Here is a 27,965-nt window from a genome sequence, read left to right on the forward strand (position 1 = left end):
TGCCCAGTTTGTTGCCCTATTCAGAACCAGTTTCAAAGTCCTGGCTTCAGGCCATTAAAAGTTGCACTACACCAAGACTAAAACCTAAATGCATCTGTTGATCCAACAGCTTCAGCCTCCTTTCACAAAAGGGAATTTTTTGGTTCCCTTCTGAAGACGGCTTCAACTCTTTGAGGTTTGCAGACGTTTATTTCTGCACAGCTCTCCAAAGGTCCTGCAACAATACGTGATCAAGCCTGGAGTTTAAGTAGCCCAATTCCATAACTTCATTCTTTTCTTTTTCAGTAATTCTGTTACACATTTTCACACAGCCATATCTCTGTGATCAGAAACGTCAAAAGATTGCAATTTTTTTCCCTTCACATGTAAACTTGTGAAATCACTGGATCTTTGTTAATAGTTTTTAGAAACTTTTTCTGGAGATAGGTAGCAAATGTCTGCCTATCTCTAGCACCCCTCCAGACCTCACTAGGGACAAGGGCGCACAGAAAATGAATGGATGTTTAAAATCTAAGCAGCTAAAAGAAGACCTTGAATTCAAGAAAAAAAATTCAAGAAAAAAACCCCAATAAGAAACCATTTTTATTACTTTAAAAAAACACGCTTTATTTTACATGAAAATATTTTACAGTTATGAGTTTTTACTGTATAAAAACAACCCGGGAATGACGTCAGCCGATTCAGACCAAAGTAAGGAAAGTTGCACCACCTGCTGGTGTCAGAAAGTTACTGCAGTTCCTCTTTTTAACATTTCACTGCCTTCGTCATCAAGTTGTAAATACTCCTGCCAACAGACGAGCTGATGCTCCTCAGGAGTCGTTGGGAAGGCCAAACAGTTTAACTGTTCCTGCCTCTCGGTTGTTGTCATATTTGCCCTCCTTGTCGTCGCAGGCGTAGGCCAGCAGGGGTCTCTTTGGGTGCCAGGCGACTGTGAACGTTGGGGAATCGCACTGAACCTCCCACAGCTTCTCACCTGCAACGTAAAAAAAAAAAACTACTGGTTTGTTTGCTTCTAAATATTTTCAGCTCGAAAACTAATTTCATTCATTTAACAAATCCCTATTTTTGTCCAGAAGGATGAGATTCGATAACTCTGAGGTTCTGACATATTATATGTTAACAACTTTATCTGCAATGTACAGCGGCACAGGAGCTCAAGCTTCGAGAACATCTGAAACAATATTTAAAAAATGACAAGCTCAACATGTCTAAACAGAAGTGTTAAAAGAAATCCACAAAATGTAATATTGAATCAGTGTTTGTGAAAACATTTGGACATGCTTGAGTGTGTTAGAATATTTGAAGGAGTGTCTCAGGAACACGTAGGACAATGTACTTGTGTGCTGCAGATTTCACAGAGGCTACTTGACAGACTCGAGTCATTTAAAATGAACATTAACACTAAAGCATTGGTGTATCATATTTAAAATATGATACACTAAATTAAAAATCACTTAAGAGTTAAATGCAGCAGGTCTGAGGCTTATTAAGAAATATAATCAATTCAGACTTGTTCATTCTGCTTCGCTTTCACCTCTGCGCCACAATCTGCTCTGCTGAATGTTGCGCAAAGTGTACCACAATACAGAGACCTGCTAACGAAAGCTGAACCATGGGAAGAGGTTTAAAACCTGAACGATTTAAAGACTCTGCTCCAAGACCGACAAAACTAATAAAGACCCGTGTGACATCAGCAAAAATAATTTAGCACACAGAATTTGCAAAAAGGAGGATTCATTTTCCATGATGAAGTGAGTGGAAACCTCTGAGGGGAATTGGAGCAAAAAGGGCCAAGTATCTGACCGAATCTGACTAAAGATATTTCCACATGTCAAACCCTGCTGCTAAATGTCTGCTGTCACGGTTACTGACCTGTTTCCACCTCTGCGATGTCAATGAAGTGATCCTCAGACGCGGAGGCCAACATCTTCCCATCATTGCTGAAGCTCAGCGTCCTCACTGGCCAGTCCAGTCTGCAGCGAGAGCAGCAAGAAAATAAAGATCCCACATTCATCCAGACGTTTGTCTGAGGGCAAATGGTTTGGAGAAAGAGAAACATGGACTGACCTGGAGAAGCAGCGGACACACACCAGCTCCTCCACGTCCCACAGACTAACGAGAGCATCAGCACTTCCTGTGGCAAAGTATTTCCCCGTGGGGTCGAACTTGATGCATATGCAGTTGGACGGGTGGGCGTTGATGGACTGGATGGGCTTCAGATCTGGATAACTGAACACAAAACATTTAAGATCTGAAGCACAGAAAAAACTTCTCATATAAGATCTCATCCATTAGGTGCAAAAAAAGTTTAAAAAAAAAAAACAAAAAACGATCATACACAAAAACACAAAGCCATATATAACTAAAAAAAAAAGTGTCCACACACTTTTACTTTTTCAAATTTAAATGGAGACATCTTGACTGAAGTAAAGGCAATCCTGCTACACAATTATTACACAATTATTATATCATAAATACAAGTATATAGAAGGAATGAGGACAGAAGTTATTCAAGACTAAAATACTGCTGATACATAAAAGTGCATTTACATTTAATAATTTAGACATCTGGATATGAATTACAATACAGAGTACTAATTATTTATCCATATACAACAGAAACACAGACATCGGGGGATCTGACATAAATTAAACCATGGATGTTTTCTTGCTCTCCCCATTTGCAAAAAATGACTATTCTGTCGTTAAATTCAGGACAGTTGTTCAATAATTTGAAATGAAACAGTATGAAAGTCCTACATGATTTTTCGAATTTGGCTCCAATACTGAAAAATAAAATAATTGTCAAGAATTTATTTGTCTGCTTTTTTCTTCATCAAAACCACTAACAGTTCATTTTTAGAAAGCAAGACAAAAACACTGTTTTTCATGGACACAGAACATCCTGCAGGAACTTCCGGTTCACAGATCAATTTGGTTCCTACCTGAGGATATTGATACAGCCGTTCCCGTTGGTGAGGAAGAACATGTCGTTGTCGTTGTTCCAGGAGATCTCGTTCACTTCGAACTTGAACTGCTCCTCCGCCCTGGAGCGGTGCGTCTTGGCGTCGATGAAGGTCACCACGTCGTCTTTGTTCCCGACTGCGATGGTCTGACCGTCTGGACTCCAGCAGATATTAATGTTCTCACCTTAACAAGAAAAAGAAAGAAGGTGATTTGAGCACTTGAGTTTCATTAAAGCCAGATTCAAGCAGTCTGTGTATGATTGTACCCTTTGTGTTGACTGTGGCGACACATTTGGTGGTGCGCACATCCCATATGCGAATGGTTTTGTCGCCAGACGCAGTGACGAACAGATCCGGGTTGGTTGGATGCCAGCACAACTGATCCACACTGTCACTGTGTCCTCTGTAGTTGTTCTCCTTCACCTGCAGAAAGGTATGAATTAGAGCCACGTTCAAATAAAACCTGACATGCAATCAATAATCAGAGTAATCAGGATAAGAAATATGTATATGTGGGGGCAGCTTTGTTGACAATTCGGCTATAACTAAAAACATCGTATTCATAAGAGCGTGAAATAATAAAGAAGAGAGCGGACAGGTTAAGCTTGCATTGCACTGCGCGGCTTCGCTTACCAAGCGGTCCTTTTCCAGGATGAAAACGCTGGCTGTTTTATCAAACGAGCCGGAGGCGAGCCTCCTTCCATCGCAGCTCCACGCCACCGAGTGAACTTTAGCTGTATGAGCCGGGAATTCCCGACTTTTGTTGTTATTTCTGAAGCTCTCCTGCATTTCTTGGTAATACTGCGACGCCATCTTTCCACCCTCAATCTTCTTCGTGGGATGCCTTGAAGGAAGGTGTCGTCCTCTTGCGGCTGGATTAGGGTTTGCAGTCATATATCATAAGCAAAAATGTTGTATTTGTTTGCAGAAAATGAGGAATAGTCAAAGTAACAAAAACTCCGCCGTGCTTTCAGACCTCAAATAAGAAAACAAGTTTATGTTAATTTAGAAACAACAATACTAATGTTTTAATTCATGTAGAGTTCAGAAATCAATATTTTGGTGGAATAACCATGAAGTTTGCAATGGGGTTCAGTGCAGTGGGCTCTTTATTTTTTCCAGAACTGCACATGGAGAATTTAAGTTGCAATGTGCAAATATTATTGCTTTTAATTTTTTATGTTGAAAAAAAGTGTTCAATTACCTGACTTTTAATCGTCTGATTGTAAATTTGCTGCAGTAAAACATTCTTTCAGATAAAATCACTGTGAATTTACAGTGTCCTCTAGTGACCAAAAGATGAAAGTCCAAAAACTGTCTGTGACTGGTGCCAATTTCTTTAAAAAAAAACCCAAATAGCTCATTTCTTTAAATTGCATTTTATTTCAAGTGATTCTAAAATGAAAATCCATGAAGTTAAAAAACCTTTAACACTCAGTTTACATTTCCAATAGTACACAATCCCTACTCAATGGCATACAGGAAATCCCTTTAGGTAGCCACATTGTTATTAAATGCAGTTATTTAGAGGATGCAACATGTTACCCAGCTGCAGGTTGTATTTTTCTGCTATGTGGAGGTTTTGTGCAAGGCCTCACTGCACAGAAAATCCAACTCTATATATGCAGTAGAACCATACAGTTCTGGTCCTCTGCATGAGTAAAATACACCAAACGAACAGAACAAGATGCACTTTAATATGTGAGTTTGTGAGTTAAGAAAGAACAACAAGGTGTGTGAAAGCGTCATACAAAGGTGCCTCACGTAGTTTGCATAAAGGTGTTCAGAAAAGCTGTAAATGTACAGTAGAAAAGAAAAGTCAAGGAATGCACAATAAGCGTAACAATATGTGCATCACAGGGCTCAGTGCTGATTTAGTGCAGGAAGACGTCTGATCTCCAGTGGAGGAACTACGACAGCATCTCACAAGTTGTCATGCTACAAATTGATGTTTTTAGAATGTTTCAGTGTAGAGGCAGGTGTCAATGGAGAGGTAGAGAAAAATACAAAAGCACCTTATTCCTCCAAAGCACTTCTACTCCACATTTAGCCAGAAAACATGGCTTTCCATTGGTTTTCTTCAACATTGGCTCCCTAGACTTGGTGAAGATCTGTCCTTTGGATCCTGAGAACGTTCCTGTTCAATGTGCTACATCTACTCCTACTGATGTATGTCAATCAGATTCAGTTTTATGTCTCCATTTTACAAACTTCTCTAACCCGTCAGGCTGATAGTCGACACGCTGGAGCTGAAACTGAAGCAGCAAAAGTGGAAGAGAGGAACCCTGGTTGTGAAAACATATTCCTGGGAGTTTGCGCTCAGGAGCAAGTTCAGATTAATAAAAGAACTTCAGGATTGATACAACAGTCGGGGTGCACACTTAAAGGGTCACACAACTGAAGGCAGCTTGACTAAAAATGTACATTTACTCAACTTATGTGTTACAAAGCTTTTGTCAGAAGCTGACGTTTGCTTAAATTAAAAGAGAACTCTTCAAACCTCTTTGCCAATACAGGAAAAAAAAAAAAACATAAAAAATATATATATTTTAATCACCAGTAGCACAATTATTGGCACACCTGTTAATATGTTGTACAATTTCCTTCTGATCTTTGCAAAACAAAAAATCTTGTGAAGTTTTGAGCCTAAGGAGAGAGGGATCTTTGACCATTCAATGGTCTAGAGACAAGTTCTCCAGATTGTCTTGCGTCCTCTCTAAGGTTTTCCTTTCTTTAATATCTCCCAGATTCATAAGATTTAGCTCTGGGGGTTGAGATAACCATGGAAAAAAGTTTGGTCATGTCTCAGCCAAACCATTTATGTGCTGACAAACTTTATATTATGCGGACAGACCCAATGATGCCTTGCAAGGTCTGCAGGAACGTTAGAAGAGAAACAGGCTCACAGAATAACAGATCTTGTGATTCTCACGTTTACTGAACGGTGATTTTTCCCATGTCCATCCTTGCTTCACACCAACTCCATCTGGTATGTTGGTGTGAATTTGTCGCTTTACAGAATTTTACAGCTAAATTCTGTAAAGTTTTTTTTATTTTTTTTCACTCACAAACAACTACTTGGCTTGCAGATAGCACTTAATGATTATTCTTGTTGTAGTTCTCCAACCCTGACTATCCTTTCTAATTATTGCTCTTAGAGATGATGAAGGTCAGCTTAGATAGGAGCTACAGTATTTTATTCTAAGAATTTTCCAACATATGAAAACTTGATGCCATGTTTTTTGTTTTTGTTCTTTTCCATCTTGAACGGTAGCCAAGGGGAATATTTAAATCTCAGGAAACGGAAGTGTATGGATTATTTACGAACATTTTTAGAAAAACCAGATCATATAAAAAGTAAACTATAAAAACAAAGTCTTGAGTTTTACTCATTTTACATAGTAAATGTGGAATTGCTGATTTCACCAAAAAAGCTTCTTTTATATACCTGATATCTTTCCCGCTCCCTGAATAATTTAACTCAAATTATGTAGTAGTTTTTAATTTCTTTACTTTTCTGTATGAGATGTTGCTCCAGAGATAAAAGCTGAATATATTTTAAGGCTTTTTACATATCTTTGTCAGGGGTGCCAATAGTTGTGAAGGGAAGTATATCTTTATCAGTACCTATATCAGTCAACCTTTGTAGGTATTTATCTGTACATTGGATATGGGCATAAAGCTGATATTAAGCATCCTAAAAAATGAACTCCAGTAAGTTCCTACACCGCAGTAAGAATTAAACACTTTTATTGCATAAAAGCAGCTAAACTCTCTAAACAAATATGTAGCGGCAAAAAAAAAAAAACTAAGTTCAAATTATTAATTGGATTAATTGATACTTTAATCCACTACCACAGGTGTCACGTCTACGTCAGCTGCAGAAAGTGGCTAAACTGCATTGCACTGCAGACAAGGTGAAGAAAAATCTAATGACATGGTGCATTTTTTCTGATGACAGAAAGTTTATCTGAGAGCATCTTTTGTCAAAAAGAGATAAAATAGAAGCTACAATTGAGATTTTTGCAGGTAATAAAAGGTGACTTTGTTTCATAAGGCTGCAGCTTTTTCTGGCTCAAATCAATCAGGTTCAGAAAACCTGATCGACAGATTGTTAGCATCTGCCGAGAATCCTTCACTGACTGCACCAGCAGCTGAACAAATAATCCTCTACTTCTTACTGATTCCAGGTAAATCAAGAATTCATCTTTGTTAGTTAGGTTTCTTTCTTCAGCATTTTAACCTGGACTTTGTTATGAATCTCTATTTTAGAACAGTTTATGGAAACTTGGGAGCTAAAACATCTGACTGAACTAGCTGTGTCTTGTTTTTATTAGTTAGTTGCCTATTTTTGTATGTGGTTAGTGTAAATATGAAAAAAAAACAAACAATCCCAACAACTAACAAACAACATTTTCAATGCGCATTTGATACCATAATTGTAAAAAGGCAAATGTGTTTCATCGCTCTGATTTCTCTCTGTTCACAGAATGAAACCCGCTAGAGTTCATCTCAGCAGTCGGCGTCAGCACCAATGTTTACATGCTCGTTTTGGTCGCCATCGCTGGGCTCCTCGTGGTCAACTCCATTCGACTTTATCTGATTTTCCTCATCGGTGCTGTGGTGCAGAGAAAGAAGAGACGCCATTATTTGATTTAGTATTCGAAACTACTTTCAAAAGTAGTCATATCAATTGAGATTGAGGAATATGACTAAAACGAAAGCAGTGTCCCTTTAGAAGTCACTTAATTAATAAATAGGTTAGAAAAAAGAAGCAATAATCAGAGAAGAGAGAACAATAAGAGAACTGAAGCAATCTACAACTCTCCTCAATAAGCTTTTGATGAGACAACACGCTAGCATCCTTGTCCTTATGGAGAGAAGCCATTGGTAAAAAGAAAACACAGGAAGTCCAATTTGTAGTTTTAAACATGGTAGAGGAACTATCATGCTTGTGCTTAGCTCTAGCAGGGACAGGAAAGCTGCTCAGGAATGACGGGAAGAGGGAACAAGATAAATGCACATCTGGACGGTTGTCAAAGACACATCTGGGAGTCAAAATATACAAACATTCAAGGCTTCAGTGAGCCTTAATTTAAATCTTAAAGCTTATTACTTCAAATGCTCTAGTCAAATCAAGACCCAAATCAGATTAAGAATTGGTGGAAAAAATTAGAAATTGATGCTCACAGATGCTAATCCTCAAATCTGACTGATCTTAAATGACTGTGTCAAGAATAATAGAAAAACATCACAGCATAGATGTGTATTGTTACTAAAGACAAACCCCAACAACAGTTCACTGGTTCCTGTACTGATGGTGGTGGCTGAATAAAACTGATTAGTTAGCATGTGACAACTCAAGGCTCTTCATATTTAAAACTAACCGATCATCTGTTCCTCATATTACATGAAGCTGAGATGCTTCACCTGCTGATGCAGCCGTTGCTGACCGGAGACTCTGACATTTCCTTTTCAGACAGAGAGCTGCAGGATCTCCTCTCCAGGTCAGAGCGCTTCCTTGGGGCCACCGCGGGCCCCGGGCCGGAGCCCCTTCTGTCTGGACTGACCCGGATGACTCCTGCTGCCTCAGAGGGGGCGCTCAGGCTGCTCGCTCCCTCTGAATCTTTGCCTGAATCGCTGCTGGTGCGTCTTCCATTCAAGCTGTCAGAAGACGAGACGTGGCTCATCTGGCCCTCACGTTCATCTGGAGGTGGAAAGGATATAAGATTCATGGAGAAACAAACACAGATGGATCTCTGCCTAAAGGACAGAAGCTAGGGCGTCTTTGCTATTCAATATTGAACAGAAGTTGATGGGTATGTAAGGTTACATTCACACAGCAGCCAAATGGAAATGGTATCCGACTCTTTCACAGCAGTATGAACTCCTGACTTCTGATCCTTTCACACACAGGCAAAAAACATCAACATAGTAATAATAACAAATCCAATCTGTGCCACTTGCACTAAAGGTACTAAATCGGTTAAGAATCCGGTCATTTTTAAAGAATTTAAAGTCTGAATTGTCATGTCACTCATTATTTCTGTAAACAATGCATTGCAGTGTGATATGTTATTTTTCTGCACATGTAAGGTGCTTTGGTGACGTAAAATGTTCACGCAGAAGCTCGACTAATGTTGGATTTACGTAGTAGAGTGAATGACCACATTATTAATTGGTCATTCCACTACTAAATAGTCCTGCCGTGTGAATGAAGCATAAGGTTGGGCTTCTGGCGGGATGGACGGGTTCACCTCCTGATCCGGCCTCTCCAGCCTTGTTGCGCCGGCGCCTCAGGATAACCTCCAGCTCGCTGTCCTTCTTCACCGGTGGTGATGGTCCCGACGGTCCGGACTCTTGGGAGCCTCGGCTGGGACTCCTCTTCACCGTCTCCTTCAGCAGAACGGAAATGTCGCAGCATTAACGGACAGCGTATTCACTCAGATGAAAGTGCATCTATCATCTATGTCTCTACCTCGTCGGTCAGACTAAAGTGAACATAAACTCTACATAAACTGAAAAACAAATAAAATATTCAAATCTGAAACCAAAACTTGAACAGTTGGTAAAAAGCACTTGGTATAATATGTCTTTTACCAGGATGCATTTTAGTTCGTCCATGGCGCTTTCCTGCTGCTTCTCCTCACAGGGTGAAGGCTGCAGGGGAAAAAAAACAAGAGTTTGTGATGTTATACTTTTCATATTATTAGAGTATCATCTCAAGGAAACAATTTCTGAGGAAAATACTTTTTGTGTGTTTTATTGATTAAAAAGCTTTGACATGCTGCAAAATGTTCCATTTAATGTAATTTAAGCAGAGTTAGCAGAGCCTTTTAGGTTGCTGGGTTAGAGCGACTGCAGGGAGGAATGATCTGACTGTCCTGATTGATGCAAACATCAATATACTCACTTTCACTGCTATTCGCTTGTGTAGCACAAAAACGTGAAAGCAGAAAGGAAAGAGAAGAGACAGAGAACAGTCAGAGTCCTAAGAGAATCATGAGACATCCTGGTCTTTATAACAAGATGAGAACCAGGACAGAAGAGGACAGAAACAGCAATCTGGGTTTCCCTGCTTGATATTTGTGACTTTATTAGCATAATAAAAGCTTCAACAGCAGGAGAATACAAGCGACACCCGGAAGAAAAAATACAAAATAGGAAACAATAGTGGCATATTGAGAGAAGACAAAGAGCTCATTCACACCTAGTGCTAACAATCTGATCATGTCCTGGCAGCATCAGAGACGCTTTTTATCCCAGACCACCCTGACCTATCTGCTTTAGTTTAGTGATGTAATCCATTTTGAAGGACCACCCACTGACCTGGTGTGACCCTTCTCAACCAGCAGCGTTATCTGTTTAAGTAACAGACAGCACAGACAGTGGCTGGGCAATTTCAAAGCAATAGCTTATGGATTCTTCTAAAAAAATGTTGTCAGACATTTTTCAAAACTTGTTCAAAAGATCTTAATGTAAAACAGAAATCACAGCTTGAATTGAATTATCACAATACATTACAGGATGAGGTATGGTTGGGTTTTCTCACACTGCAGATTATTTCTGCAGTGTGATTATTTCTGAGCTGATTGTAGGCCTCCTGCTGCAGTAATTGTGTTGTAAAATGCCCTCTGTCAGTTCCATTACAATACAAGCTCTTCAGCAGAGCTCCTCATTTTTACTGATTTAGAAGCACAATGTGAGCAATGGAAGTTTGGAGGGGAGCTGCATCAAGTCATCAAATTATTTAAATTTTACTGGCTTAATGACAACAAGTCAGAGTCTGGAGGGGTCATCACAGAGTCCTGACCTCAGTTCCATAGAAAATAATAATTTGGCTTCAGTGATTTAATGTTTCTGTGTTTGTTTGCATCTATAGCAGGTAACTGAGATCTGGGCACCTAAAACAGATGTGAATAACAGATCTGGTCCTGCCATTTATCTGAATCCACCAGGACACATGTCACTACCAGGTCACAATAGGGCCAAAGAAATAGAAAATTTATTTTCTTTTATCCAACTCTGTAGTTGTCTTAGATTAAATATAAGATTATATTCTCACCTTACTGTCCTGACTTTTGACAGGTCGCAGGACGACCCCGTGTTTGATTCGCTCCATCATCTCATTCACTGCCTTCACCTTGACATCGTCCACGCCTTCAGCAGCTGCCGACACAGAGAGAGAAGATTATGACTTATTTATATGACAACCAGACAGAAATAATTAGGAAACATGGAGGGAATACCCAAATGTACAAATTGGAAACCCATAAGACCGATTGCATGACATTACAGAAACAGTAACAATTCCAAAAAATCTACTGATTAAATAAGTGATCTTTCACTAACCTGATCATGAAACAAAGGAATAAGGTGCTGTCCGACTGGCTGGTGAATGGAAACTATAAATAGATTCTCACCTGGAGTTGGCTCTACTTTTGCTTTGGAGCCTTTGGATGACTTCCTCATAATGGCGATCAGAGAACTAAGAAACAGAAAATCTCATTAGAAGCAAGAACTGCTCACTCGTTATCTGACCTGCTTATGAATATTTTCTACCAGTTTTTTATGTTTAAAGTTTAAACGCAGGAAATAAAATGTGCTGCTGCATCACAAAACCCCCCACTGTGATACTTCTAAGTAACTGCTGTTTGTTGACAAGTCTCACCTGAGGGGGTTGCATCTGGATGGAGGTGGAGGTGGTGGAGGAGGAGGTGGGGGAGGAGGGGGTGGAGGCGGCTGTGGAGGAGGTGCGGGAGGCGGTGCTACCCCAGGTTCTGGGGGAGGGAGGCTGGTGCTGTCTGTAATCTTTTTCTGGGCCTCCTGGAGCTCATGGACTGTGAAGAGACGACGGATCGAACCAAAACCTCAGTCACTATCACCACCAAACAACTAATATGTACCACAGATATGTCAAGGAGACGGTTAGAGCTAATTAATGAACACATTAACACTGGAAATCATGCAACCCATAAAAGGAAGATTGTATTTTTGATTTATTATGTAATATTTATTATTATCTGAATTCAGCTGTCAGGTTTGGGTCCTGTGTGACCTCAGGAACACTGAACTGCTTCTCATGCAGCTCAGGGGTCAAAAATGTGCGTCAGCGTCAGTGAAATCAACAATTGTTACATAAATGCACAACTGCATCACTTTATTTTGTTTTCCATAAACAGATTCATAACCTTACAGCTGATAATCTTATCATTTTAAATGATAAGATTATCTTTAACTTTCTTGTAAATTCTTATTATTTTCCTTTTTAGAAAAAGGATTTTTCACTTGTTTTTCAGCTAATCAAGAAACAGTAGTTTATGTTGCTATGCAGATTTTAATTACAGAACTATTCTGTCTGCTCTTTTTTTAGCCCACAAATGGCCTTATCCCCCTTCCACCCACCTCTTTTCTCAAGCTCCTCATTCTTCTTCTCTGTCTGTTGCACACGTCCCTCCACCTCCTTCTTCTCCACCTCCAGGAGCTCCAGCTGTCTCTGAAGATCTTGCAGCTGTTTCTTCACACAGCTTTCCTGAAGTTGGGCCTCCAGACTCTGCACCTACACCCCCACAAGTTGATAAGTCAGACAGATGCAGAGCAGGGTTAAAAGAGGTCTGCTTTTTAGCCTTTAGGTTTTCAGCATCATGCAGCACTGATTATTTAGATTGGTGCGTGTTGGTAAGGCTGATTTTATTGCATAGATCAAACAAATTGTATGTAGCAATCTACTGTATTTTCTTTTCATTTTGTGTTTAGTGAGTCAATCAAATTCTCAACAAAGCACACATAAAAAGTCAAATGGATTCAGGTGCATCTCCACAACTTAAAATGTCATTTAAATTTGTATTTACTTCAATAACTTCAGTTAGAATGTTTTACAATATTTGACTTCAGTTCTCGGCGTGGCATGAGGTAGCCCTGCTGACGTTGTTTCAGTAGCAACCTTGCATTGTCTGACCTGTTGCACGTGGTGCTTCTGATTTAAGTAAGAGGCTTAGTACTGCTCTTCTACAACTCCTTTGCTGCAGGAAAATTTTACACACTTTTTGTCATTTTCATTTCCTTTTTCAGTCTTGAAATGTGAATATCTGCCTGATTCATTGAGAGCTTTAGGTTTGCACTCGTTGCAGCGGCAAAAATGTCATGAAGATCAACAAATCCTATCCTCGCCTGACATTAAGAGTAAGGATGCAGGAAATAAAGAGGCTTCTGGATTTACCTTCTGCTGATGCTGCAGACGCTCCTCCTCCAGGGTTTTAGTGATAGAGGCGATGTCTTCCAGAGCTTTCAGCAGCTGAACGCTGGGCTCAGCACTCTGCAGCAGCAGCATGCTCTGCCTGTTGGCCTCCTTCTGCTTAACAAGCATCTGAAAAAAAAATCAGGAGGACGCAGAGACCGGAAAAAAAGATAATTACGAGAAAGAAAAGAGGAAATGTGCATTAGCCCTTTTGCTTTCAACACATCATCTTCATTTGTCAATTATGTTCAAAGTTTATATGAAACACTTGACATAGGACCTTTTTAAGGTTATTATCACACATCAAATTCCAACATGGCAATACGGATCACAGCTGCAACATTTGGCTACTCATCACTCAGATTATACAGGCAAGTTATTAGGTTGGTCTCAAAAATTATGCAATACAGTAGAATGAGGGAATAGCTACAGCTATTGTGTTTCCACCGCTTCTGTTAAATGTCTAAAAAAGTTTCCTACAGTTTTAATCCAGTATTTCTATAACCTCCTTCTTTACCTCGTGTGCGTACGTCTCAGCTTTGACTCTGAGGTTCTGCTCCAAATCAAGCTGCTCCTTCATCCCTTCATACTCCTGAGCTGCCATCATAGAGACTGTAGAAACATACAGATTATATGGTGTTAAGTCACAAACATACCAATTATATGGTGTTAAGTCACAAACATACCAATAATATCAAATTTAACATTTGATATGTTCTCAAAAATATGGGATATTGATTTTTCAAGTTGAAGTTTTTTGTTATAAATTTGTGATCTGTCTCAAGACATAAAGAGCTGAAAACTGTGTTGCTGACTTAAAACTTATCTATTTATGGTCCATATAGGTTATCTATGATCTATTATCTATTTAAGTTGCTTGTAAATTCAGAAGTTCCTTCAAATGTGACTTACCTCTGTTAAATCTCTTGATTGTTTTGCTTTGTTGCTCGACTGTTTCACGAAGCTGTTTCATCTCCTCTTGATTTTTCTCAGACTGGTGAGAGAAAACAAAACGCCACAAATTCAGCATCACTTAAAGAAAAAAAGAGGAGTCAAAACATTTAATAAGAGGAGGGTGAGTGCATACACCTGATCTCACCTGTGTGGTCAACTCTTCTATCTGTCTCTGCTGTTCGTGAATCTGACAGACAAAACCTTTCTTCTCCTCCAGTAGAACATTTACGGTCTCTCTCAACTCTGGTGGAACAACATTTTGCAGTTTGTAAAATGTGTTATTTATTTATTAAATGAAATAGCCCCCCTAATGTGGCAATGAGTGACAATGAGTTTTTATATCTGTGTAGATATTTTGATCCAGTATCTTGCATCTTTGCAATGGTTGATCAAAACAAAATAAATCAACAACTAGATATTTTTCTGGTTTACTTTGTGACTTTCTGGATGAGTTAGTGATGTGCTCTTGGAGTGATTACTTTTTCAAATAGATCCAAGTTCATTTAGATAGGCTTTTCCTTATAATAAATAAAATCATTACTTCATTAGGTGAATTAAAGAGAAATAGAAAGATAAGGGAGTTTAGAGAATGTGATATTCTGAAAATGAATATATCAAGGATGGGAGGCTTTGGTGAGACACACAATGTTAGGCCATTTTGGATAAAAATATACAGTTTGGTGTTACCTTTAACCTGTTGCTGGCACTGAGAGAAGGTGTCAGGACTGTTTCCCACTGAATCTGCAGAGTCTCCGTCAGCTTCGAGGGCAATGCAGTCAGAGATGCTTGGCAGCAGTTCATCCAAACATGGCCGAGACGATAGGCTCAGGTACTTCAATTTTCTGTTCTCACAATTTAGCTGCAAATCAAAAATAACAGGGATTGACAGCAAGTAACTAAATTCAGCTGCATCATGGTTCAACCATTTAGTTTTTATTTCACCTAAATAAATCCAGTGGCTTTCATGTTAACCCAAAAATTATATAATGAGAACGTCTCTGCAGCGTCATCCTTACTCAACTGTTTGCCCCATTCGCTGGCCTACGGCACCTGACAACGCTGATTATCTTGCATTGATTACTAAGTGTTAAGGTGTGAGACAAACCTTGGTGGCCAGGGCCTCTGCATTCTCTCGGCAAGACTTCTCAATCTCGAGCTGAGTCTGCAGAACACCCACCTCTTCAATCACCATCTGAGAAACTAGTTAATAACACACAGACACAGACTCTGTAATGTAGATGTCCACTGCCGCAGCACAAAGCATCCAATGATATCATTAACAGGATATTTATGATTTGTTGAGCCTCCTTGCTCTGACCTATGTTCATTCAGGCTTAAAGAAGTTTGATGTCTAAATATAACACAAAACTTAATGAACTTGTTTGAACTGGACATTATAAACTTTCTTTCTGTCGTAAAAGATCCGTTCCCACCTCTTTAGTTTAGCTAAAGGAAGAGTTTCATTGTGGAAAAGGTAATTCCCAGAATTCCCATTCTGATCTTTAGAAGACTTTTAAGTTTATTGATAAAAATCAACAGATTTAATTTGATGGTTTTGGTTTCACAGATCTGTGCTCATATGCCTTTCTTGGGCTCCAAATAGGTTTTAACGTCAGCTCATCAAAGATCCATGTGAATAAATTTTTAAATAGGTTCTGCAGATAACTTTTTATTGAAACCTCTTTAGACCAACACATTATGACAGTCACACATTGCCATGTTGTCTGTTGCTTCTTATGTTTTCATACTCATGAACGAATCAGTTTTTTTATTTTCCCAAAGCCTTACAGATTAAAAAGTCAAGCACAATAAAAAAGCACTTAATGATTTCAAGAAATGCATGTGTACATGTAAAAAACAGCAAAGATTATGAAACATAAAAAAAAATCAAATAAATATTGAAAATGATCAATGAAAACCCCATTGCAAATGCAGTTCCAAGAAGTAAGTAGGTCCAACGAGTAGTGAGTGTTTGGGTTTGAGAAGAAGTAATTATTGCACACAGTTCTGTCGGCGACATTTGAGAAGTAGAAAATTGGTCTAAAATAAAAAGCAAGAATCTTTATGGAGAGAAGAATCTAATGTGGATAGAAGACTGGCTTTCAACTTGGTACTGAAAACCAGTTCATCTTTAGAGATTTGCTGCTCAGTTATTTTAGAAAGACCTAAATATGGAGGAAATCCAGGTTAAAACAACAGTAGTCCCCGAATAAATATTCCAGTTAGCAAATAGACTGTTTTGCTTTAAATCTTTCTAAAATCCTGAGCTTTGTGTCACCGTACCTTTGTCTTCCTTTATGACCATAAAGTTGGAATCCATCACTAACTTCAAACAGAAAGCATGTGGATTTCTCTTTCATAGATCTCCAGTGTGTTTGAGAAAGTTCTTCACTCCTGAGTGACTGATGGGGAGTTTCTGGATTAGAAACCTTTGTTGGGGGCACATCTTCAGAGTCGCTGTAGTTCTGTGACCCACCCACTGGAATCTGCGGATCATCGAGATCTTTGTCATCCATGACTTGTTATCTGCCTCCCCCAAAATGTTCCAGTCACATGATTCATGGTGACAATGGTTGTGAAAGCACCCAAAGAGCAAAAGTGTTTGATAAGATAAAAGAAAGGCCATCACTTCTGATAAATTGTGGTTTTAACACTTGCAAAACGAGAGTGTCTTTAGATTTATGTTGACTCAAACAGGCAGAGACTGATGATCAAATGTGTTTATAATGTGTTTATAATCCAATTATAAATGTGAATGTAAACAAGATACATTTTTGAATTAGTCTTTTAGTCATGAAAATCGTTTAGTCGAGAGTCCAATGCTGTATGAATCAACTATAAGCAGAAAATGGGAGCAGCAAAAGAGAAGGACAAGACTTTGAGGAAATGAAACCAGTTTCATTTAATGGGATGAAAATCTTTTAAAAGAATCAGCTGGAAGGAAAAACTCTGACTGAATGAAAAACAAAACATTCTTTAGCCATGGATAGCAGAAACACAAAGTGAGTACAATCAGCACGTGAATATTTTTCCACAGTGTTTCGTTGAGGAGGTATTACAGGTTAATACACTCTTGATTTAAATATTATGTGAGTGAATTTGTGTTTTGGTGTAGATTTGGTGGGGATAACATAAAATGGAGGTTGTTCAGCAGTGGGAGACATACTGGGTAAAAGTAACAAAAAGGCAACATTTTTAATTCTGCAAATGAAGGTAAAATTGTAGAATCTGAATATTTCCCCTGGTCAAAAGATAAAAAGTCTGTGGTAATAAACCTTATATAAGTTTGATGTAAAAGGTCTCAAAATGCCAGTTCAGTCCTCTAAAATTTTGAGAATGCTTCTGGACTGGACATAGGACGGGATTTCCTTAAACTCTGTTACTGCATATGCCAGAAATTTTCCAAGCTGATTTCCATAGCTTTTTTGGAGATTAATAAGTAACAGTACAATTTCCCCCAAACGCCAGATCAGTTCACCCCTTCAGCACATCACACCAACATTTCCTACAGGTCTGCCCCTTTATACTTTGCAGTCAAATCTGTGCCCATGCACCCAACTATAATTTAGCTGATTGTTTTTTTTTGCTAGTTAGGTATAGTGATGAATTATAATCATTATTAATAATAAAATACTCAAATATCACAAATATGTTTAGTTACCTATGATTTGATTGAAAGTGTTTGGTTTTTGTCTAATTGCGCAACGTATTGTATTGTAATTTCCGATCCAACGAAAAGAACTGTGAGCAAGGCGTCAGGTATGGATTTGCAAAACAACATTTTCTTTCTGTAAACTATGAGCAGAGCATAGAAAATCACTTAAAAATTCGATAAATAAACATGACAATTGGATCCTGTATGTATTGGTTAAAGTTAGCTGTAATTCTGTATGTGTTTGCAATAAACTAAAAACTGTGAAGAGAAGAAAACAAGCAGGGTGAAATAAGTTTTAAGTGTATTTTAAGAGATGTTAATAAGAACAAAAGAAGGGTTCAGCTGTTAAAATGTACATAAGTTGACTTTATGGAAATAAAATATATAAAACTGGAAAACAAAATGAAGAAAAAAAATATTCTGATGTGATGACATATTATGTCGTATCTGGTTTGTAACATTTATCTGTTGTTTCCATGTAGCACTAAGACAGGAATTGCATAGTTTCTCCAAGTTTAGTATTCTAATAATTGACCCAAAATGTCACATAATAGTTCAGCCCACTTTCATGCTCTGTCAGATCTGAAGGCTAGTCACCATTAGTTAAGAAAAACAGACCTGTGTTTCTAACCCTTAAACCAAATTTCAACATTCACCATGATTAAGCCATGAGTAACACTTGTGATCATCGACTCTAAGCATCACTGACATCAGCTCAACCAGTAATGACCGGCTGCTGGTCCTTTGTTTTCCTGACTGGTTGTTAGGAGGCTGTAAGTGAAGCCCTCCTGCCTCTGAACGCACCGTCAGGTTTCAAACAGACAACAAAATTATCTTCCGCCTGAAATACTATGGTCAGTCCACTCTCAAGGAGTCTGTTATTATACACTGTCATGTTATTGTAGAAACTGGGCTTTTATGTACAGATCAGTATCACAGTTTCTCTGGAAGTCACCTACTGCTTGTAGAAACAAGCTACATATATTGCTCAAATGTGTTTTTGATTCTTCCACAGAAACTGACTTCAGATCTTCAAGGTTATGGGAGCTTTCTCAATTCATATTAGCTTTAGTTCATTCTATTGGGTGTTTTTTGGTCTTACTGTCATGCAGAAGACCCCATCATCCTTTCATTATTTGTATACTAGTATGGCAACAATTTCCAATCCAAAATACCCTAATTAATTTCTCAATTCAACCTTTTGACCAAAGGTTCAAATATAGCCTGAGCAAAGAAAATGAAAATCTAACACTTTTTAATCACTTTCACAGTGCAATTGATGTTATTTTGTGGACTTCTTTTAACCTTCAACTTTCCAACCACAAATCATTTTGTTTCCATGAAAGGTGATGTTGCCTTTTCAATGTCCAATCAACAAAAATATGCTTGAGGGTATAAAACCCAAAAAGTCTTGAAGAAATGTCAGAGATGTCTCTGTTCTCTGTAAGTTCTTCTGTAAGGCACTTGGAAAAATTCAAAGCTAAAATTCATGAAGAGTAACACCAGTCTGTCATATTTAAAAGATTTATTTCATTTCGGAGACTCAAAAGGCAGCAGAAGCAAGAGATGTCAGTTATGGGATTTCATGGCTTGGACCTCCTGGTTTGCTCTCATGCTGAGCAGTAATAAAAAAAGCCAATGGGACTAAAGCCACAATAAACCTGGATCTGTGTCAGTGAAGGCCCGAGGCCTGAGCCCATTATGCTCCCCTGAGACTGGATCTTACATGCTACTCAGGTGAACATGACTAATGCTTTTCCACCAGATGATGTAGCCTGGGAGCAAAATGAACATACAGGAGAGGGAGCGCTGGTTTTAATGTGATTGCAAGCAGTGAGATGATTTTATGGAGCAGGCTCTCTGTAGGATACCACTGGTTTATATTGATCCGATATCCAAAGCACAGACAGATGCTTTAATTTCAATCTGCACAGAAATGAGGTATTAGGGATCAAATCAGCCCCTTTTATTTTACAACAATGGTTGCTCGGATCTTAGAGACATAATGTTATTTTAGAAGATGGATTAAAGTTTAACTTTTCTATTTGTAGAATTCACTAGACAAGTAAAATAATCAGAACGAGTAGAACCTAGCCCCCCTCTCCCCAACCAACAAAAAACAAAACAAACAAAAAAAGAAAAACCTAAAAAGAGATTTTTACTAAAACATTAAGTTTTAATAATATTAAAGGACATGTCTGAGCCAGAGTTCTCCTAAGGACAGCGAGGGAGGGAATGAGATCAGGCAAGGCTATTGGGTCATTCTTTAATGCTTCATTCAAAGTTTAATGCTTCAGGGTTGGACGAGCTGGGGCTGAACTTATTTAATCCTTCAGCATATTTGTTCATATTCATTCAGATGCACTGTAATTCCACTCTGCTTTAGGCGTGTGGGTTGAACACGTCACAGAAAGGCAGAGATGGAGAGAAGATCTTCCATTTAGGACAACAGCCAATTTCTACAAAACATACATTAGGCTGTAAGTAGAGGTGGTTTGTAACTAGTTACATTTACTTTACTTTACTGTACTTTACAGTAAACACTGGCTGTAAGTATGCACAAGAATTTCATATGTGTTTTTTATTGAAAAAAATGTTTAAAAACATGTTTCTCCTGCTCGAATCAGATTTTGGTCATTGTGTTATTTATTTATTTAGCATTTAAAGTACCTCATAACTTCATATTTTGTCAGTCTGATTAAATTATTTTTTAAACATTACATCAGCAGTTATGACTCCACTGCTACTACAGTAGGCTTTTAAACAAATATATATATATATATATATATATATATATATATATATATATATACTATTAACTCATTTCTTGGATAGCTACTTGTTAGTTTTAATTGAGAAAATATTTTGAAGTAGTGCTACTCTTATTTGAGTACAATTTTTGTTCTTACTTCTGCTTAATAGGATACAAAGGTTAAAACAACAAAGAAACTCAATGAAATTAACTTTTCACATTTATTTTTAGAATAAAAAAACAATTCATTTGTTTGTAATGATAGATAAGTTCCCGCAAGTGTGAAGAAACATTTGTTGCCTTGTTCATCGTCCGCAGAAGTTGGTCACTGCTGACAAGAAGCTCCCTGTTCAGCATGGCATATTAGTTTTAAAGTTTATTATCTACATAATCAGGTATTCAACTCATCAGTCTCACAGTTAAGTTTCAAACAAGTCTGACCTGAAGACGCTGACTGGTGGCCAATTCTCATTAAAACCTTTTAAAAAGGCCATCAGAGTTAAAGTATCAGGTAGAGAGGATGGGGAGGAGTGACAACAACTAACACTAATCCTTCCACATCTCTTGCTGCTCAATAATTCATGTCAGAAGGTTTCAATAATTCATGAGAATAACATGACAAGAGCAAGCGCTGTTCCCTCTGGGGGCAGGGCAGTGAATGAATAAATGAGTGAATGAATGAGAGACTGAGCGCACAGAGTGACGAGACTCGCAATGGAGAGGGGGATCAGCATTTCTGCTGGCTACACTGAGCATATTAGACCCAGTTCTGCAGCTGCTGACCAAGTTTTGACATTGAAGAATGAGAGTTTCAGTCACACCTTAAGACTTTTCCCAGCTCTCCAGATTTTCACAGTCAAAAAGAGTAATAAGTGATACATCCTTGGTATGTTTGTAACTCTACACCATCCCCAGGGAACAAAGCTACTGTGGTCTGTTTTACATGTCCTATAGTGACCTTCATCCACATTGGAGAAGATGCTCACTAATCATTCTACTCTGACAAAAAGAAGTAAAGAAACAAAATTTCACAGAGCTGTTTCATCTAATACTCCCCTGAAGAATAGTGTCATCTGGTTATATTTCTGTGCTGCTCATATTTCTTTTGAATTCATACATTTATTTGTTATCCTACAACTTAAATCTTCAAAAGGACAGAAAATAAGCAGAGTCGACCTCCTGCCAGGACTGTAAGACAGTACTAGACGATCAGCACAATCAACCAGAAATTTTCACTAAATTCATGTAACCTGAAAATCTTTCTGTTCATCCAAAATATCTTGCTATTTGGTTAGCTGCAGCAATTACCTCAACCTTAAAGGACATTTTCCTTGTTAATATACAAAAAGCATTTATCATTTAACTGTGAAAATGTATGCATTACAGTTAAGTAATGGTGTCTGTACCGCACTTCTACAGTGGTGGAACATAACTTTGACAGTGTTTATTTTTGTTTTAAATTTGCTTTAATTTATGAATATAAATTCACTAAAGGGATGTCTAATAGTTGATTTCAAGACAGACAATACATTTCTATTCACCATGTTTTCTTAGTCTGATTATTGAGTAGCTTCTCGGTCATTATAGAACAAAAATGCTCTCATGATAGAAGGAAAATGTGGCAGGTTTAGTGGGTAACCCAATCTTCTGATCAATTTAAGAGGAGATGTTTCATAAAAGCAGATGAAACAGAACACTGAGCTGCACCTCCAGATGGAGACCGCTGGGTTCTCCGGTTACCTTTTCAAAGGTAACGTCTCACTCAGTCGCATGGACTCACCCGAACTAATGACACCTATCATCTTAATATGAGAGAATTAAGCCATCAAAATGCAAATAAGCAGAAATTTAAAGATTTCTCTTTAAACTTTTTGTTTTTTTGAAGCTCGTCAATTTTAAAAGCCTGAATTTTGGTCTGCATAATTAAGTATTCTGTTCACATCTTTATCAGCAGCTATCAGATTGTTTTATTTCCTGCAATGAATGCAGCCCAATTGAGATCTTTGTTCTTAGTTTGTTAAGAGGAGATAATATCAAAATCTCTCTTACCTCTGTAAATAGTCATAGCTGATGGAGTGAAGCTCCAGTTCTTGACTGTCTGGATTTAAAGGTTAAACTCCTGCAAACTTGGATGCTCTGATGCTGTTGGCTAAGTTACCTCTCAGTTACCATAGAAATGGAGAAGTCCTGCCCTTTCCTCCCCCTTAAACACACCCATTAAGCGAACAAGGTGTCAGTGATGTCATGCCAACAGAGGTGGAAATGTGTGAAGGGAGGAGAAAGATGAGCAGAATGGCGTATCTCCAGTGTTCTTTTTTTTTTCAATGGATGCATTAAAAGGTTAGCAACCTTCAACATTTAAAATAATTATAGGAGTTTAGCTTCTACTTAGTATCTGAAAAGGGGGGTTCCAGCAGTTCAGAGTTATTTCCTCGTGGCTTGTGAGTGGCTTTCCAAGAACATGCTCACTATGTTCCTGGAAATTGAAAATTATTTTCCTTGAACCTACAGGTTACTGTGCTGGAACATCCAGGATGATTTCTGGACCTGCTATAGTACATGCACATACATTTCAATGTCAAATTTAGAAAAGCTTTTAGATTTTACAGCTTTCCTGAAACTTACATCTATAACATGCCAGAACTTTAAAGGACATTTTCTGGGTTCTTCATAGAACCTTAAGTTGTTTTTGGATTCTTTTATTCTCCTGGAATATGAAGCGTATTTTTTGTGGTTCTCTCTAGTGGCATCATGCAAAAATATTCACATTCACAAAAAGACAAAACCCAATAGTTCCCCATTTCAACTCTAATTATAAGTCTGTATCAACACATCCAAAAAGCAATTAAATTCAGAAGCCTTGTGATGAATCTTGTTTCTTGTCCAAACAGGCAACCTTTGATTTCACAGAGAAATATTTAAGGATTGCACAATGTGGTAAAATAAATAAAATCTAGCAGTATCTCATACATCTCATAAAAGACAGCGAGAAAAAAAAAATTACAAGAAGTTGAAATGAGCCAACTCTTTTTTTCATGAACTAATTATTTCAAATCTCAGCTTGCTTTGGTTGTGTCTCTGTGATGATGGAGATGTCGGATAAGGCGGGAGGAAGTAGGACTCACCTCGTTTGATATGTTTGAGCTGCCTCTGCGCCTCGTCCCTCTCCTCAGTCAGTCTGTTGCACTGCGGGAGCAGACAGCAGGTCAGACCGTTAGATTGTGTTTCACAAAAGCACAGACCACACAGGTCACCACTAGTGCCAGATAGAGTTACACAGACACACTAAGCAATTTAAGCTCTTCACACATAATGGTCATCATGGAAAAATCTCAAAATGCGATATTGTAAATATTTTTTAGCAATCGCCAGGTTATCAAAATATGACGCACATCAACAATAGCAATTTTTTTCTGAAAAAACTGAGAAGAATAAACAGAGGAAAAAACATACAGCAGATTTCAACAGATAGTTTGAAAGGGTGCTTCAGGTATTCATTTTTCATCTCTAAAAATAAATGTCTGAAGCACAAATAAGGTTGCAGATCAATAAGGACTTCTTGTGAACAAAACAAAGGAGAAATGTTTGACCATAGTGTACAGAACTATGTTTGGAGGAAACACAGCATATCAGCACAAATACCCCCTATCAAATGTAAAGCCTGATGCCACAAAGGCTGCGATTTGGGCTTTTTTCAGCTGCATAACAGAACTTGAGACCCTTACAGGCATTGACTCAAACTTAAACCAGTTTTATTGTGAAAGATACGTCACACAGATTCTAATCTTCCAAAGCGTGGACATCTAAGCAAATTCAACCCAACGTCAGATTTGAAACGCTCACAAAAAAGAGCTGCATTTCAACTTGTTCAGAATAACTAGCATGATTAATGTTGAGGCTAATGATAAAATGGTCAGAAGGAGACTCAACAAGTATTTGTCGATAAGAAGGGTTGTGGGAGAAACTGTGCTGAGACCTTGAAAGTGAAGAGTAGAAGCAAATGTCAACAAACTTCAATGATCTGAAGCAACATTGTAAACAATAATTTCTTCCACCATAAGGTGAGAGACGATCCTATAAACTTATTCCATATCAACTATAAAGCACGGCAGTGGCAGGCAAATGATAGACGGTTGAATTGCAGCCTTTCAGTAATAGAATCTATCATAAACCCCTCTGTGCTAGTACATCTAAAAAAATGTAATATTGAGTAAAAGTGCAACTGTGCTACATTTGTGCAACTTCACTAAAGTGTGCACAGATTGTGTTAAAGTGATCTGTTTTTCTACTCAAGCTTAATTGTTCTGATGTTGTTCTCTATCTGCTGAGCCTGCAGTGCCACTTGGAGGTCAAGTAATTATACAGTAAACAGTGCATTGATTCAGTGCAGTGTGTTTAGTGATACTGAGCAAGCTGCAAGAAAGTGACAGATAATAATGTGAACAGCTGCCCTACAAAGACACAACAAAGAGAGGCATTTGCTGCTTGTTCTCACTTCCTCGGGTATCTGAGGTTTGAATTGTTTCCTGTTCCATATATAGAGTGGACGGCTGTGGAGATATCTGGAGGTCGGAAATTTAAAACTTGAGTGAAAAAAATGGTAAATTTTCAGGAGTGTAGAATAGAACAACAGCTGAATTATACTTTAATCTGTTAATTAAAAATATTTAGCTTTTTTTCCTTTTTAAAGTTCAGCTTATATTGACACTTCCAGATGATGGAAGTGGTGTTGTTATTCAGTCATGGCTGGAGTTGGATAAATCCAGTCTGTAAAAAAATCAGTTTTCAATTCTTCTAAATAAATTAGTTTTCAATTACTACATGTTATAAGTAAGACAGTCATCAGTCCTAAAATTGTTGACTATCATTGCTCAGAACTGAGTGTCATCCTTTTTGTGGCTCCCCAGAATTCATATAAGTCTCTTTTTCTTTGTACGACAGACGAAGCTGAACTTTTACTGACCAGAGTCGAAGGAGGAGTTTCCGCAAAGCTGCTCTGACATCCACTCGCTTCATTTGAAATGGTAATTGGAACTCGTAAAGAATTCAGTGACCTCTCGTGCAGCAAAAACAACAATAGTGCAGGCAAACAAAACTGTCCCTATGGTTTCAAAAGACCTCCAGAGATCACTGAATGTCTACAAGCTTTTAAAAGGAACCAAAGAGGAGAAGAGAAAAAAGCAACATGGTTTCCAAAACATCAGACGACACAGGGGTCAATGTCACCATCTAAAATCCTAACCAATGTTAAAGTTTAGATCAAAAGCTTAAAACCAGTTTGAACTAAACTGAACTAAAAATAAAAAATCTATAAACTATTAATAGTTTATATTGGCCTCCCACTGCTGGAGACCAGTGAATAAAATGAACATTATACAGGACAAAACAGTCAAGATTTTGTAGCAAATAGTTTTTTAGCCCGTTAATCTGACTAAATATTATCATTGCTTGCAAGTGAGGTTTAACAGAATTAACAGACAAAAGATACAGAAGCACACACACACCCACTGAGATTATTTGTCAAATAAAATGCTTTTAAGCTAATTTAGGCAAAAACGTAGCTTACAAGTGGTTCACATTTCAGTATGTGGAAGCACAAAACTGCAACAAAACCAGGCTGATCTCCCTGGATAAAACCTTCATTCTGCTCCTTTTCACTGCTCCAGCTGCAGGAAACTATTGGCCCAGATTTGTCCCACTTCTACCTGCTTTCTCACAAACTGTCATCTTAGATTTCTCCAAGGAGCCCAACAAGAGTAGCAGGTTCACTGAAACACAGAAAGACACTGATGCTGTCAAGGTAACCAATAGAATATCAGCACCCCGATATTCTTTTGCAACACCTGAGGAAATGCAAGATGTTTACACTCCACATGAGATAATCTGCAGACAGGGAAACTATTAGTCATTCACTCCACAAAGCTGGTCATTATGGAAAAGTAACAAATAGACAAGCATTGTTGAATGAAAACCATCATTTGACCTGTTTAAAGATCTGTGTCATGCTGTGTAGAGGACAACAAACATGTAGAAAAAGGCACTCTGGTTAGGGGAGATTAAAATTGAAGCTTTTGTGTGGTGTGCTAACACCACACATCACCCTGAACGCACCAAGGTGTCATATGGTGGTTAAAGAGTCATGCTGTGGGGATACCTTTCTTGTATAGGAACAATGATGTTGGTCAGAACTTATAAGAGGATAAACGGAGCTAAACACAGGGCAGTCCTAAATTAAATTTGGAATCTTGGAATAAAACAAACCAGGCAAAGATACCTTGGGATGGCCCAGTCAAAGCTCAGAAACACTCTTCATACAATCTGAGAGTGAGTTTGTTTGATTAATGTAAAAATATATGTATCCCAAAACTCTTGGTGTATTGCAGTCAAAGGTTGTTGAGCAAAGCCTTAACTTCACAATTATTCACTACTTTGGATTGGTCTGGACCATAAAATACAAATAAAACACATTTAGTTATTGTCACATAAAATGTGAAATAACTCAGTGTATCAATATTATCATTATGAATAATAATAATAATAATAATAATAATAATAATAAGAAGAAGAAGAAGAAGAAGAAGAAGAAGAAGAAAAGGGGTTATATCTATAGTTTCCTGGTTCCCCCACATATCCTGTATGAATATATATATATATTTAAAATATAGCTACAAATAACAATTTAAACCAGAGGCCATTTATTATCTCACCTTAAAATTGCAAATCAGACATTACAGCCCGGAAAAATGCCTGACAGTTTCTCTATACTCAGCACCTGCTTTTTGAGAGAGAGGCTCAAAAGATGAACGGTGGAGCACATTTAACAAGTAATTCCTCATTTGCGTGAAAATGGCGAGTGCGGGGCGACTGATCCAGGGAGGGGTCTGGCTCTTTCATGTCGATGCCGGCCGGCGCATGCAGCCAGCCGGCAAAATGTCCCATTGGAGACGGAGAGTAAAATAAGTGTTGTTTTTCAACACTCTGGTACGCTTCATCTGCAGTGGAAACGACTTACACGAGAAGAAGGTGGGGTTGTTAGTATGTTTTATCGGTTTACCTCTGTTTCCATGTGTGTTTCGCTGTCCTCTTCGCATCCCTCCGCCTGCGCGGATGATGAGCAGGGAAGCATTATTTCCAGAAAAAAGGCTGAAAATAATCCAACTGGCGCACGTTTAACTTTAGGGTGACCTTAATAAAAGATTTACTCTAGAAGCAGCTCATAATGCCGTTGTGTTTGGCTGATTTTCTTTCTTCCAGACACATGGGATAGAGCGCAGCTCTTTGGTCCTGATGGTTGCTCTCCTCTCCCTCCTCCTTTCACTGACAGCATCATCTGCCCCTCCCCTTCCATCCAGCGGTGGAGTCCAGTCAAATGTGCGCATGTGTATGGAGATCATTCCCAAT

The 27,965-nt window shown here is 38.3% G+C and overlaps 2 protein-coding genes across 4 annotated transcripts; both read right to left on the minus strand.

Annotated features, from left to right (window-relative positions):
- Nucleotides 1–575: 575 nt before the first annotated feature.
- Nucleotides 576–3,795, minus strand: thoc3 (THO complex 3). Its single transcript, XM_055033896.1, has 6 exons — nucleotides 3,600–3,795; nucleotides 3,233–3,389; nucleotides 2,946–3,150; nucleotides 2,068–2,229; nucleotides 1,873–1,973; nucleotides 576–973 (listed from the first exon to the last, which is right to left on the minus strand). Exons 1-6 carry the CDS (start codon nucleotides 3,777–3,779, stop codon nucleotides 810–812), a joined length of 969 nt encoding a protein of 322 aa, XP_054889871.1. The 5' UTR covers nucleotides 3,780–3,795; the 3' UTR covers nucleotides 576–809.
- Nucleotides 3,796–4,329: 534 nt separating this feature from the next.
- On the minus strand, nucleotides 4,330–27,852 carry shtn3 (shootin 3). 3 transcript variants are annotated; one of them, XM_055034562.1, is made up of 17 exons: nucleotides 27,619–27,852; nucleotides 23,690–23,750; nucleotides 15,263–15,357; nucleotides 14,845–15,016; nucleotides 14,303–14,400; nucleotides 14,116–14,197; nucleotides 13,721–13,815; nucleotides 13,186–13,332; nucleotides 12,372–12,525; nucleotides 11,638–11,806; nucleotides 11,390–11,454; nucleotides 11,032–11,135; nucleotides 9,880–9,894; nucleotides 9,567–9,626; nucleotides 9,224–9,359; nucleotides 8,397–8,673; nucleotides 4,330–7,584 (listed from the first exon to the last, which is right to left on the minus strand). In XM_055034562.1, exons 1-17 carry the CDS (start codon nucleotides 27,688–27,690, stop codon nucleotides 7,479–7,481), a joined length of 1,908 nt encoding a protein of 635 aa, XP_054890537.1. In that variant the 5' UTR covers nucleotides 27,691–27,852; the 3' UTR covers nucleotides 4,330–7,478. The 3 variants fall into 3 exon arrangements, with proteins under 3 accessions (XP_054890537.1, XP_054890536.1, XP_054890538.1); XM_055034561.1 differs by having other exon boundaries at nucleotides 9,224–9,362; XM_055034563.1 differs by lacking the exon at nucleotides 9,880–9,894 and having other exon boundaries at nucleotides 9,224–9,362.
- Nucleotides 27,853–27,965: the final 113 nt, after the last annotated feature.

The sequence above is a fragment of the Poeciliopsis prolifica genome, unplaced genomic scaffold (genome assembly GCF_027474105.1).
Source record: "Poeciliopsis prolifica strain line A6 unplaced genomic scaffold, Auburn_PproV2 SCAFFOLD009, whole genome shotgun sequence".
Classification (NCBI taxonomy): domain Eukaryota; kingdom Metazoa; phylum Chordata; class Actinopteri; order Cyprinodontiformes; family Poeciliidae; genus Poeciliopsis; species Poeciliopsis prolifica.

What these genes read in the sequence shown, in the direction of transcription:
- shtn3 (XM_055034561.1), bottom strand. Translation starts at nt 27,690, where the DNA reads ATGCTTCCCTGCTCATCATCCGCGCAGGCGGAGGGATGCGAAGAGGAC. An exon ending in GTGCCAGCAACAGGTTAAAG is followed by an intron (nt 14,401 to 14,844) that starts GTAACACCAAAC and finishes TTGTTCCACCAG; the next exon opens with AGTTGAGAGAGACCGTAAAT. An exon ending in GTCTGCAGCATCAGCAGAAG is followed by an intron (nt 12,526 to 13,185) that starts GTAAATCCAGAA and finishes GTGGGGGTGTAG; the next exon opens with GTGCAGAGTCTGGAGGCCCA.
- thoc3 (XM_055033896.1), bottom strand. Translation starts at nt 3,779, where the DNA reads ATGGCGTCGCAGTATTACCAAGAAATGCAGGAGAGCTTCAGAAATAAC. An exon ending in CGCCACAGTCAACACAAAGG is followed by an intron (nt 3,151 to 3,232) that starts GTACAATCATAC and finishes TTTCTTGTTAAG; the next exon opens with GTGAGAACATTAATATCTGC. An exon ending in CATCGCAGAGGTGGAAACAG is followed by an intron (nt 974 to 1,872) that starts GTCAGTAACCGT and finishes TTTACGTTGCAG; the next exon opens with GTGAGAAGCTGTGGGAGGTT.